The following is a 14,239-nucleotide window of genomic DNA, read 5'->3' on the forward strand; positions in this document are numbered from 1 at the left end:
TCACTCTCCTTCTCTGCCACTGAAACTCTCATCCATGCTTTCATCACCTCAAGACTGGACTACTGCAACAGCATCCTCTACGGCTCATCATCCAAAGTCCTCAACAAACTTCAGTACATCCAAAACTCTGCTGCCCGCCTCCTCACCCACACCAGCGTCCGTGAACATATAACCCCTGTCCTGCAAAACCTACGGTGGCTCCCTGTCCTGTACACAATCAATTTCAAGATCCTCCTCCTCACCCACAAAGTTCTCCACAGCCAGGCCCCCTCCTACCTCACGGACATGCTCCACCACCACACTCCCTCCCGTAACCTTCGATCATCCGACAAAAACCTCCTCTCACCTCCATACAGGACCAAGCACTGAACCCGGGGCGACAGAGCCTTCTCCATAGCCGCCCCCTCCCTCTGGAACACCCTCCCTATACACATCCGTGACTGTCCAAATCCATCCACCTTCAAATCACTCCTCAAAACCCACCTTTTCAAATCCTCTTTTAACCTTTAACATTAGCTTTTCGTTCTCGGTTCCTCATGTGCCCTCCTTTTCTTTGTTTTGCACTATGCTTTTGCACCTTGTTGTTTTATATTGTCCTTGTCTTCTGTTTATCTCTTTGCACTTACATGTTTGTACTTCTCTTCTTTGGTTTTAAATGTAAAGCGTCTTTGAGAGCTGTAAAAGCGCTGTATCAATAAAATGTATTATTATATAATTCATCCATGTAGAGCTTTACAGTCATGTCTTATATCAGTGTGAATCTGCAGCATGTAGAGTTTTATGTCCATATGTAACATTTTATATTTAAAATAAAAAATACTACACATTCATGCTGAACAATATAGAAATACAGCTGAGCTATAAAGCCACATTAAAGTAAATCAATAAATAAAACATTTGACGGAGAGGTCAGAGGTCGTTTCCTGTTTCCTGTGTGTCACATTTATATCGGTCCGTCGAACAACAACAACAACACATGTGAGTGAAGCTGCTGAAGAGTCGCGATGTTTTCTGGTTTAAAAGATAAAGTTGGGGACGTTTTGTTACCGGGAGATGAATTCTCCTTCGAGACCGACGACGTCATCTCTCTAACGGATCACGCTAAACCGGAGAAGGTGGTGTGCGGCCCGGGTCTGCGGCGGAGCGGTGACCGGCTGGTAGTGTCTAAAAGCGGGGTCCTCCGACACAAACAGCCCAACATGTTCTGGATCGATTCACAACAGAGGAGGGTGAGATTTAACACACACGATATTTAACATTAACCTCAAGTGTCTGTGTACTGTGAAATCTGTATTTAACTGTAGGTTCTACAACACGCAGAACTCCATTTAAAAAACCTGTAATTTAAGGTTTTTCTTGTCACCACACGGTCCCGCCTCACATGGCAGGACTTTTAGACTGAATTTTAATCATTATGGTACAGTAGTGATTACGGCTAAAAAATAATGCCATCAAGAGATGTATTGTCACACTAAAGTTAAACTTTATCATTAAGTTCCGCTGTTAATCCTCTCTCCGCCCGCTGAAGCCCGCCGCTCTTCACGGCAGCAAGCAGCGGGAATACTTTCTGAAAAGTTCCAAATATTTAGTAATTAAGTGCCGCTCGGTAAATCAGTTGCACCCCGAATTACTCAGAAGACCAAACTCATTTATTAGAGTTGTTAACATTTGTTCTAAAAGTCAAGTGGTTTGAACCAACATTGGTTTAATTGTAAATTGCCTCATATTTGAATGGAGTTCAGCTTTCCCAGTAAAATGCTGTGGTAGAGCTAAATCTAAAAACTGAAGAGGTGTAAAGACTGAAGTGGACATTTTTGAGGATAGGTGTTGGAGCAGTGCATGCTGGGAGTTGAGTCTGTTCCTCTGTCCTCAGTATGTCCCAGCTAAAGGAGAAACAGTCATCGGCATCGTGACGGCAAAATCAGGAGATGTCTTCAAGGTGGACTTTGGAGGCAGTGAGCAGGCGTCTCTGTCCTACCTGGCGTTTGAGGGAGCCACCAAGAGGAATCGACCCAACGTCCAGGTGAGACACTGAGAACAAGAAGACCAGGTAAGACACTGAGGACAGGTAGTCCAGGTGAGACACTGGTGTGTAACCCCTCCCTCGCTGTGTGTCACCTGTGCAGGTGGGGGACCTGTTGTTCGCTCAGTTCATCATAGCCAATAAGGACATGGAGCCGGAGCTGGTGTGTATAGACAGTTCAGGCCGAGCCAACGGGATGGGAGTGTTTGGAGCAGGAGGTCTGCTCTTTACAGTCTCTCTGGGACTCGTCAGAAGGTAAACAACCTCAGATGTTTGTGTATATGCTGTATATATACACACCTGAGACTCACCTGGCTGACCCCCTCCCTCCTCTGTCAGGCTGCTGGCCCCTCACAGTGAGATCCTGTCGGACCTGCAGCAGCTGTTCCCCTGTGAGCTGGTGGTCGGGATGAACGGTCGTCTGTGGGTGAAGTCCTCCAGCATTCAGCAGACGCTCATCATCTCCAACCTGCTGCAGAGCTGCGACACAATGACGACCCAGCAGAGACAGCAGCTGTTCCGGAGGGTGGCACAGGGGGCGCTGTAGACCACATCAGACCACATACCACTCCTGCAGCTCACCTGGTGCTGCAGGATGAAGCAGGTGAGCAGTGTTCAGGGGGATCAGATGTGTCTCTTACCGGAGGAAGTCCTGCAGCTGCTGGTTAAACAAACTGTTTGTTCTCCAGCTTAAAGGAACATTCCACTGAATTTTAAATCACAGCTGAAACATACAGAAACATGTTGTTGTGTTTTTAGAAACCAGCTGCAGTTTGACGCAGGCTCATGGACTGTACAGTTATTATTTTTGCAGCCAAATGTTCTTTTACATGGTTTATATTTGTACTAAAAGTTCAGACTGATTTATTTGTATTTTTATGAAAATCAAAAATGCAACCAAACTATAAACTACAAAACAAACTGTGAATCGTATCAGTCGTGTTTCTGAATTCTTTCCTCTGCAGTTAAATGATGAACCATCTGAACTGGAACACAGAGAGTGAAAATATCTCACTTGTGGTAAAATGTGTAGTGAGGTTCAGTTCGACTGAACTTCTTCAACTCGTTCCCAGCATAGTGATTAATTCCTGTTCTTATTATGAAGTCAACATCTATTCATCCAGTGCCTTAAAGTACTAAGTGACGGGTAAACTCAACATACATGAAGGTGTTAGGGGTGGGGAAAAAATCGATACAGCAGAGTATCGCGAGATGTTTGTGTGGCAATATCGTATCATCACACAGTGCTATGTATTGATTTTTTATTATATAAATTCTAAATATGACCAATACAAATTAAACTTTAGGTAGCCGACTAGAGTAATCTAATCATTGCTTTTTCAGTCCATTAGATTCATTTTGCTGCTACAAAAAATGTGTGAAGTGAGATGAACAGACTGAAAACTTTATCTTAGAGCACATGTTGACAAAGTTTTTCTTTTGGGACATAATTTATAGTTAAAATAAGGTAATAAATCACAATATATTTCATTGCAACCTGTTTAAAATAGCAACAGTATTGTATAGTGACAAAAGTATTGTGATATCGTATCGTGGATCCTCTGGTGATTCCCACCCCTGAAAGGTATTTTGTAATTCGACAGCTTTTTAAATAAAAAATATTTCTTTCCGATTTTAATCAATTTCGTTGACGTCTTTGATTAAGGATTCACATGGTGAAGGATTCATTTAATAAACTGCTGTGGAGACGAAACAGTAAGCTCATCATCAACTCATTTGTCTCAGCTTCACAAATGTGTTTGCAAATGTTTTTATTATTTTGTAACAGCACACTGAACATCTGTGTCTTCAGCTGTTATTTGGGCAAAACAAGTATTTTAGATCTGTCAACCTGAGCTTCTGGAAGTGATGGTCTTTTTTTTAATAACTTATTTTCAGACATTTCATCAACCACATTTAATTAAAAAATAATCTGCAGGAGAGTCCGGTGGCTTAGTGGGTACAGTAGGCGTGCCATATATGGGAACATGTTTGTCGCAGGGGGCTGCAGGTTCAAATCCAGTATGTGGCCCTTTGCTGCATGTCCTTTCATGCTGAGGCTATTCTATCTAATAAAGTTTAAAAAATCTTACTAAAACAATAATCTGCAGATTATTTGATAATAAAAATAATAATGAGTTGATACTAAATACAAACTGAATGTTGCATGAAGCTGCTGTGAAAATGAGTGCAGTCAAAACACTGAAGGACTTTTTCTCCATAAACATTTATTTTCAAATAGATTAAGAAAAAATAGATAATTTTTTTACAACTTTTTATCTTTATATGACTTTTTATACAGTACTTTATGTGCATTTAGAAAAACCCACAAACGAACATCAGTTAATGAGGCAGCAGAGTGCCGGCGGCTCTGAGGGTCAAACAGGGGTCGAACAACACAAAGGATGCTGGGAGAAAAGACGAAGAGAAAGCAGAGAGAAGGAACTCAAAACAACCAGCTGAAAGCGAATCTAAACTCTAAATAAAATCTCAACACAGTTTGTTTTTAAGGTTTTTATAAAATAAAAGTGCAAATGAAAGCTCGGAGTCATCGGAGCTGATTGTAACAGAAACCAGTTTGTTCTTAAAGTGAAAACAAACACTCCTCTCAGCTGATTTACATTCAGAGAGTTACCACAGACAGACAGACAGGCAGGTGGAGGTACAGACACTCAGTCAGACAGACAGACAGGTGGAGGACTGCAGTAACTAACGGTAACGGTACTCTGAACTTGAACACATGCGAGGCGAGCGCAGAACTTTGGCAACACGTCAGGCTGAAGGTCGAGTGGCAGCTGGAAAATACGGCAGACATCTTGTTGGTGATGTCACAGTGCTGACTACAGCGGGGGAGGGGGCAGAGCCCGGAGGGGTCACATGACGTGTTTCTGGATGCCCGGGGTGAACTCCTTGGCGTTTGGGTTCAGACTGCTCGTCATCTGGAGGAGAGAAGAAGAAGAATGAAGACGAGTGAGACATCGACAACAGGTGTGTGTGTGTGTTTATCACTTTCTCTCAGTTCAGTGTGTGATATCAGTCTTACAGCTGCATGTCATTTTATTCATAAAGGAACCATGTACCATATTTGTGAGGGGAAACTCCTGTTTTAATTCTATTTCTGCTGCAGTAACATGAACACATGCATGTCTGTATATCCCCCGTGACATTAATAACAATGTTTGTTGTGAAACTGAATCGAAGACAGCTCATTAAAACAGCGTTCAGCCTTGAGGTGAGGTGGAGGCGTCGCTCTTCCTGCGTGATGATAATGTATCTTCCCAGAGTTTAATTCATAGCTGCAGCTGCTGGGGAACGATAAGGAAAGAGACTCCAGATAAGAAAATGTCACGACCAAAGAAAGGTCAAAATGACCTCTTGGTGTCTCCTGTTGTCAGCTACAGTTAGTGTGTGTGATTTCAAACTGCTCTGAGAGTTGAGAAGAGAGACGGCCTCTTGTCAGACACATCTGCATCAAACTGAGGCGGCTCACAGACATCCGGCGGGTTTGAATGTTTTGGTTTTTTTTCAGACTCTTTTCCACAACGTCACCATTTGATGTTTAGTACCACAGTTAGTTTAAAGGAACGGTTCATTCCAAAATCAAAAATACATATTTTTCCTCTAACCTGTAGTGCTTTATTTATCAGGCTAGATCAAACTCAATTTAGTTCATAGACCACACCTACAAATTCAACAATAGGTCTCAGTTTTCCACATTCAGTCAGTCCACTACTCACTGTCACTGCATGTCCATTTTTAAAATAATTTTCCACTCCCTCTAAAGTGGAAGCTATAGAAGGAGCAGGTTAAGTCATCCCCTGCTTCACAAACCATTTACAAATCTGCTTTGTAAACTGTTTGTCAGTGCCTCAGCAGCAGGGCTCCACCCATACTGCTTTAAGCTATGAGTCTGATACAGATTCTTTTGTACTGAAGCTGCTAGTTGACAATTTTGCCCCTGAAACCTGACACCTGTCAGCCTTCACATGTGCTTCAATATTAGGTGTGCAATGTCACGTAGAGGGCCAGATTGGACCCTTTGGCGGTCTGGTTCTGGCCTCCAAGCCGTATGTTTGACACCCCTGATTGTTTTGGTGTGAGCTGCAGAGTGTTGGAGATATCAGCCGTAGAGATGTCTGTCTTCTCTCCAGTATAACAGAACTAGATGTCACTCAGCTTGTGGTGCTCAAAGCTCTAAACAAATACATCTGAAAAACTCAACATCAATGTCTCTTTACTGAAATCGTGACCTGGTTACTGAAGATAATCCACAGACCTTGTTGTGAGCAGTTTCATGTAGGAACTATTTCTTTTTATCTAACTATACCAGCCAACTGTATCACCACGTAGAAGGAAGCGTGCATCTACTCATGGACCAGAGGGTCGTGCTTATGACAGTGCAAGATGTAAATATTAATGGCGTCCTCCTCAGGTGAGCTGTATTTTTAGTTGCATACTGCCAGCTCACCTGAGTGAGCGATCAGAACATTATTGTTGCTCACCACAGGCTGAGTGCCGTCTACATTAGTTCCATTTTACTGGAGAGAAGGCAGATATCTCTATGGCTGATACCTCCAACATTCAAAACAATGCAGCACTGTGGGTGAAAGCAAAACTGTATTTTTATTTCACCTGCATGTTGTCAAACAATGAATAAGAGGGAAACTGCTGAAAAGAAAACATCTTGGTCTCTTTGTTTGTGTCAGGCTGTGTGATCGATGTGTTGACTAATAACACTGTGATAGAGGGAGGAAAAAAACATCGAAGCAAAGACAGTCATCACACACGGCCAAAGAAAATGAAGCGTTGCTACAAAGTGGCGAGGAAACGTGATGAGATGTGGTCCAGGTGATTCAGTACAACAATGACTGTCAGTTGACAAACAGCAGCAGATGTTGTGACATGTTTATCAGTCTCTTGCTGAGGTTCCTGTTGGTACATGTGATGTACTGTTTATGTGTCGTGCGGAGCTGTTAACCCTGTCCAACCAGCACAAACCTGTTACTGTTTGTGCACTTTATTCGTTCCTGCTGTATTCTGATTGGTTGGTTTGTACTGGCGTATTGATACTGCAGAAAGAGAGTACTGAAACAGTTTCAATATCCAGTATGTATCAATAAATCAGTATTTTTGACAAAAGTAAAGGCTTGCAAAATGGGTTGTGCTGCAACTAACAGTTTTCATTGTCATCTAATTTACAGATTAATGTCTCAGGAAACACTTGGGTAGTTGGGAAACGACAGCAGCTGATTGGCTGAAGCCGACTCTATGAACTCACCACGACATCGAAGTCTGCGTCTGCGTGGACGTCTCCGTCCAGAACCAGCAGGCTGATCTGCTCCTGCAGCTGACTGACCGACTGAGGGGGGAGGTCTCTGGACGGAATGAACCACTCCCACTGCTCCTCCTCCTCCAGCATCTCCTGGAAACAACGCTCGATGAACTCCTCCTCCCACAGCTCCTCCTCCACCTGCACACAAACACACACAGAGTGAGTTTTAAAGGACCACGCTGCTGTTTTTACATGTTCGACACAGTCAGCACGTCAACACACGCACACACAAAAAACAGCTGGCATAAATTTAAATCCAGTTACACACACAGAGGTCGCCAGATTTCTTCTCTGAACCATCTCATTTATTTCTCTGAAAATAAAACGACTGAAAAAATTAATCTGTTGACAGAATCTACTCGTTGATTGACTGGAAATTCAACCGCGACTATTCTGATTATTCAGACTTTTCTTTTTTGTCTGTTTGATAGCAAAGTAAACTGAATCCTATTTGACCTGTTGGTCAGACCAAACAAAACGTTTGAAGACTTTGGACTCTGAGAAACAGATTTTTACTGTTTTTGTATGTGTACACAAAAAACATGAATGGATTAACTGAAATGAAAATACTATTTAGTTGCAGCCACAGTTCTGGAAATTCACTACAGACTTAGTAGAGTTGCACGTTGTTTTGCTCTCCATTGAATTTTCTACAACAGGAAAATCTACTTGTACAAACTAAATGTCTGCTTTGAGTTTTGTTGGATTGTCGTTTATTTTGTTGTTGTTTTTATGTTGTTTATTTTCATTATTAGATTAATCAGATTATTTTCTAATTTTTTCTCAATTCTCAATTAGGATATTAAATATATATATAAAAAAAGTTGTTCTGACACTATTTTTCCTTCCAGATTCCGATACCTGAATTTTTATTTATTTTATTTAACCCATAAATAACCAGGTAAGTCCCGTTGAGATCAACAGTCACTTTTACAGGGGAGACCTGACCAAGACAGCAGCAAACTAAAAGTTACAGCCAAACAACCACACCATAAAAACATAAGAGACACGCAGTAACATGTAGAAATATTAGAACACCTACACACAATGACAAGAACCAAACAATTCATTCGTCCTTGTACTTATAAGAGCTTTAAAATCAGGCAGAGACCAGGTCACAGTTTCAGCTCTTTTTGAAGGTTATTCCAACTGAGAGGAGCAGAGCTTTCTCTCAGCTCCATCTGTGCACCAGGAACAGACAGCAAAACTAAGTCTTGAGGTCTTAGACTGTGGCTACAGTCAGGTCTCTGTTCAATCAAAGCACTTATGTACAAAGGGAGTTTACCCAGTGTGGCTTTATAAATGAACAAATAGTGACTGAGCCTACGAAAGGTCAAAGATGGCCGACGAGCCCTGGAACAAAGCGTACAGTGATGAGTGAGGGCTTCACAGTTTGTAGCAAATCTGTAAACTTGCATAACAGCTGATACCAAGTACTGATCTGACACTTTTTGAGACCAAATAAATAATAAACAATTCTACACTACTGACCCTGTATAGATGTGAAATGATTCCCATCACTGTTGTACAGCACAGCTCAGGATAAACCCTAAAGTGGTGGGACTCTCTGGTGTAAAATGTTGCCAAACTTCTGACAACTATTTTATCCACGTGTAAAACTACTTGAGTTTATTTTTAAAACAATGACATGATACTGGACAAAAGCATAGAATCTCATACACGCTGTATCGGAGCCACTTCTAATTGTGGTATCGCAACAACTCTAAAAAACAAAAATAAAAAGTGCTTATCACAAAATCCCAGCGCCCAAAGAGATGTCATCAAGTCCAAAGCTCAAATGTTTTCAGTTCACAGTGATTAGAGATAAGAGAGGCTGCACATTTCTCAAATTTGAGACACTGGAAACATCTAATATTTGTAAGTTTTGTTTGAACAACTTGGACTATTTAAAACTATTAGAATAGTTGCTAATTCATTTTAATCGACTCACTGTTACACCCCTAAAATCAGTGATGCAGTCACATTTTTCTCCTGTAGTGAAACAAAGAGTCGTGGCTGCCTGGAATCTAAAAATAAAAATGTACAACACTACAAAACTGATAATTAGAGGTGATGATATAACGATATTAATGACGACAATGATGACGTCGTCCTGAAGCTGCTCCACAGATGGCACTCCCGCTGGTTTTGCTGGATTACAGAGACGTCCTCTGACTCACAGCTGGAAGCCAGGCATTCAAAACAACCTCAGGTGAAAGAAATCAAACTGTGACCGTGAGTCAGTGCAACACAGAGAAGTGTGTCAGCTCCAGATATTAAAATTCTGTGACTGTGCGTTGGATCGTTTCAACACTTGGCTGGTTGAATCATCTGAACAAATTCTGAGACACTGAAGTGAAAACATCCTGCTTCGCCTGGAGAAGTGGAAGAGTGTTGACTGTCTGAAAACATCACTGAGAGAAATGCTGAGGAGGTAAATGCACGAAAATACACAAACCAGTTATGTGGGTCTTAATAATTAAACTTTATTATGGGATTAACTCCAAGCAGGTTTCAGTCTGTATTATGTGCACACTAGAACTGTTAGAAAATTAAGCTGCCCAGGACAGCCAGTGTGCAGACTGGATAGATCGAGTATTAAATCCAGCAAGAAATTTTACTGCTACAGCCTTTAGAGCAAAAACACGGCTTCTCCATTGTGTTGAACGGTTAACACAAAATGAATCAGTCCCTTTGAACTCTACGTGTCCTTGCAATTTTGTCCACTCACCCCAACTTTTCCACAAAATTGACCAATCATCATGGTTTCCCGTGAGTTTTACCAATCACAGCAGTCCCCCACATAACATCACCAAACTCACTTCCTTGTTTCTACATGTCTCACATGTACCAACAAAAAATGCCGCTGATATTCTGCACAACAGCAGGGGTAAACTCTTTTTCACCACTTGCAACGTGGAGGTGGAACCCAAACGAAACTCACCGACTGACAACAGACGAGACACATCACCATGACAGAGGCTGATGCATCAAGATTTATTCCAAGTGCTGAAAGAATCAAGGCCCAACAAGACTTTTCCATTAGACTCAGATTGTGAAAGAGATGTCTGTGAATTAGTGGACACATTTTTTTTGGGTGTCACACACCTGCAAAATGACTCATTTCACTGTAAGGACTTGATCTATTCAGTCCAATAATATTTCCAAAGTCTAAAAGAGCCGCACAATTAAATCTTTTTATTCCCATTCAAGTAAGTAGAGAACTAAACCAGAAGTCAACACAGAAGCTAGAACACTTTTCTAACATGTGCGCTGGGCGAGCAACTCCTTTGGAATGAGTATGCGCCATCTTGGGGTCCAGTGTCTGGTTATTAATAAAATCGAAGGCCTGGCTGCTGTAAGTCTCAAGTGCATTTGCTCTGTGGAGCCCACAACACAGAGATGCCACTGAGCAACTTTTAAAGGAATGACCAAAGCCCCGCCTCCGACGCTGTATCCAGTTGTCTTTATAAATCCATGGGCAAAGTCTCAAATGTGTTTTTTATGGGCCCCATGACACATAAGATCCAGGTCATTTTTAAGGAGGAGAAATCGACCTTTTTTTGGTTTCATGTTCCACTGAGCAACTGTGAATAGAAGAAGAATAAACGGGGCCCCCGCCTAGTTCAGTCTCAACGTGGTGTGCTCTGTTCTGCTTCCGTTTCCGAGTTGAAACATCTGTGCACTCAAATACCCATACTACCACACTATATAATCTGCCAGAAAAAGATTTTCTTTTTATATTTAACCCATTTTTAACCAGGTAAGTCCCGCTGAGATCAACAGTCTCTTTACAGGGGAGACCTGGCCGAGACAGCAGCATACAAAAACGTTACAGCCATTTAGATTTAGTATGTCCCAATACATATTATGTCAAATGCAGTATGTTATAAATGCCAACATGTTCTACTACATCCAGTCCGATTTAGCAGTATGCAAGCCAGCATGCTTTACTGGCTATTCTGGCCAACAATCCTCTGACTGAGCCGCAAACAGGTGACAGATTGACAGCTGTGTGACAGCTGCCATAAGTCACAATGACAGCTGACAGCAAATTCAAGTAACTGATGTCCAGGTTAGTAATGACACAAATACTAATTGTGTAAAGGAACAAAATACTCATACAGATTACCACAACAAATTGACATAACTATGAAAATAATCATGCCGGAGAAATGCATGTGTAATGTTACTGTGGTGACTATAACATGTTAGATCTACCTTATATGCAGTTATAACTTCAAAGTTAAAACTACACACACTGCAAAGTAACAACAACAGCAGTTCACTCTGGGTTGACCTCCATCTCTGGTGAGCTCAGTGAACGGCATTTTGTTTTGTCTCCAAGGAAACAAATATATGCGCATGAGGGTCAAAGTTCAGGGTGAAATGTTATGAGACAGCAGTATGTCCTGAATGCGTGCATACTGCATTCAACAGCTGCAGTATCTAAAAGTAAAAAGAAAAAGTATTGTGGATCCATGTTTCGTCGAGATTGTGTGCAACAAGCTTTTGGGTTTGTTTCCTCTTGTTTGGTGGGTGTGTCAGAGGTGTTGCCCAATCAGTAGTGACTAAGGAACATAAACCAAATTCCAGTAGATCCTTATCATAGATACTCTTTTTGTTTTTGTGTCACACTGCTTTGGCAATGTACATATATGTCTCTCATGCCAATAGAGCCCCTTTGAGTTGAAATGAATCAGGCTACGCCCTATTAAAAATAGCACCCTTGCATAACTCAACAGGGTGGTGAACGCACCACCGTTTCCCTTTAAATAAACCGTTTGTCAGAGCTGAATTATACTTATATTCATTTTACACGATGAGAAAATGTTTGTGTTATCTATTATGTCTTGTAACACATAAACAACACATTACAGTTTCGGGGTGTATCTTCCCTTTAAACCTGAGCTCCAGGTGTGTTGTCTGGTCCTCACCTGCCTGTTGAACTCCTCCTCATTCTCCATCCACAGGTACTCAGCGAACGGGTCGTCCTCAGAGATGAACTGGCTGCTCAGGATGACCTCGTTGCTGATCGTCATGTTCGGGGAGACGTTGCTCAGACTCGGGTCTTTCATTTCACTGCTCACCACCGACACACACACGGCCTCGATCACTGCAGTCCGACCTTCAGCTCTACAGGGGGACACAGAGACACGACGTTACCCTCTAAACACCGAGCAGTTGGTCCGTTATGTCAACGGTCAGGGTCGCTGTGATGGCCGCTGTCTGACAGACAATAGCAGCCTGCTAGCGACTGTCGCCGTTTTTACAGTGAACGCACCAGAATAAGCGAGTTACACGAACAGAAACATGTTGACACAAACATTCAGTGGCTTCACAGTGATGTAAGAAAACAAAGTGGTGTGTTTTCATTGTCGAAATACCTAACAAGGTTTATTCGACGGCAGCGGAGCCAACGGTCAACTCTGTGTCGAACTCTTCTGTAACTGTAATGGCCGCGCTGCTTCTGTTTGTTTACATCGCCGACGTCACTTCGTGCTCGCTTGTGATTTGATAAACCGCTGTGCTGCCTTCAAGTGCTACATGGCCTGTTAAAACCAAACGGTATGAAAAGTCGGAAAGTAGGCTTCTTTTTGTGACATTCTTTCGGTTAATGACATGATTTCATTCAAATTAATGCCATAAACAGTGCTGGAAGAGGTTCCCATAATAAACTATGTAAAAATAAAAAAGTATATCATTAAAATGTACTTAAAACATTAAAGGTATCAGTACTCAGTGGGTTATACTGTTATGTAACATATACAACACTGATATATTGACACACAAGCAGTAGATTTACTACAGTATACACTGTTCTACAGTTTTATTAAATAAGTTGTTTTGTATCTAAAATCATAATCTGCAAAAATAACTACAGCTGTAAAATAAATGTAGTGCAGGAAAAGGTTCAAGTATAATTGGCATGAAACAGAAATACTCAAGTAAAGTACAAGTACCTCAGTTGTATTAAGAAGATAAGGATTCATACTGTTACAGGATTTATCTATAATTTTACAAAACAGGGCTGCACAGTGAAATGTAGGTTGTGACCCCGTCATGCACACACATAGAGCATCTCAACAAATATTTAATTTAGGGTAGAGTAAAATGGTATGTACTGTTAGTTATATACAAATTCTTACATTGTATACTCTCATAAACCAAGAGAGACTTTAGCTTTGTGGGAATGAGGCAAAAAATAGCGTGCTAAACCAGCATAAGAGAACGTTCCATGTCATTTATTTATGATATAAAGTTAATCTATATACATAGATTAGAATCAGCTTTAGTGGCCTGTGGGATACGACAGGCGATGCAAAAATGCAAATGCCTCTATCTAGAGCCAGTGTTTGATTTGTTCATTCTGGGCTACTGTAGAGACACAGTGATGCAACATGGAGGACCCCATGGACATGGACCTGCCCCTGATGTAACTATAAGCAATTAATTCTAAGGTAATGAAAACACAACAATTCTTATTTTCAGGTTGTTCAGGAGATTATACACCAAAGAAAACATACGTATTATTATATAATATTCCACATCTGCCAATATATTCCCCTAAATCCTGCACACTGAACGTTGAAGAGCATTCAGCTCCAGGTTTTTCTGACAACACCAATTCGTAATATTTATAAATATTGTAAATTACTATCTCATAAGTTTGAAGTTTGGCACAAAGTGTTTCATAGTTTTTGCTTATCATTATTATTATTACTCATTTATTTCATTCAACTTTCAATTTAATTTTCATGGTGATAAAGGGTTGCTTTAATAATAATATTGACCGCTGAGACCTTTTGTTCAGTTTCCGAAATTCCGCAAGTATCATGAAGGCATCACTGTAGTCTCGAACGCGAGCTTTTGTTGATTTTTGT

At 41.2% G+C, this 14,239-nt stretch overlaps 3 protein-coding genes across 3 annotated transcripts in view; 2 read left to right on the top strand and 1 right to left on the bottom strand.

Annotated features, from left to right (window-relative positions):
* Window positions 1–14,239, top strand: part of LOC126389234 (NACHT, LRR and PYD domains-containing protein 3-like) — a 225,356-nt gene that overhangs the window by 101,673 nt on the left and 109,444 nt on the right. The window lies entirely within an intron of this gene.
* On the top strand, window positions 946–2,954 carry exosc3 (exosome component 3). Its single transcript, XM_050042832.1, has 4 exons — window positions 946–1,229; window positions 1,874–2,023; window positions 2,127–2,278; window positions 2,363–2,954. The coding sequence occupies exons 1-4, from the start codon at window positions 1,005–1,007 to the stop codon at window positions 2,568–2,570; spliced, it is 735 nt and encodes a 244-aa protein (XP_049898789.1). The 5' UTR covers window positions 946–1,004; the 3' UTR covers window positions 2,571–2,954.
* On the bottom strand, window positions 4,232–12,863 carry LOC126389254 (polyadenylate-binding protein-interacting protein 2-like). Its single transcript, XM_050042836.1, has 4 exons — window positions 12,743–12,863; window positions 12,293–12,491; window positions 7,302–7,493; window positions 4,232–4,962 (listed from the first exon to the last, which is right to left on the bottom strand). Exons 2-4 carry the CDS (start codon window positions 12,431–12,433, stop codon window positions 4,897–4,899), a joined length of 399 nt encoding a protein of 132 aa, XP_049898793.1. The 5' UTR covers window positions 12,434–12,491; window positions 12,743–12,863; the 3' UTR covers window positions 4,232–4,896.

Source organism: Epinephelus moara, chromosome 4 (assembly GCF_006386435.1).
Source record: "Epinephelus moara isolate mb chromosome 4, YSFRI_EMoa_1.0, whole genome shotgun sequence".
Lineage (NCBI taxonomy): Eukaryota > Metazoa > Chordata > Actinopteri > Perciformes > Serranidae > Epinephelus > Epinephelus moara.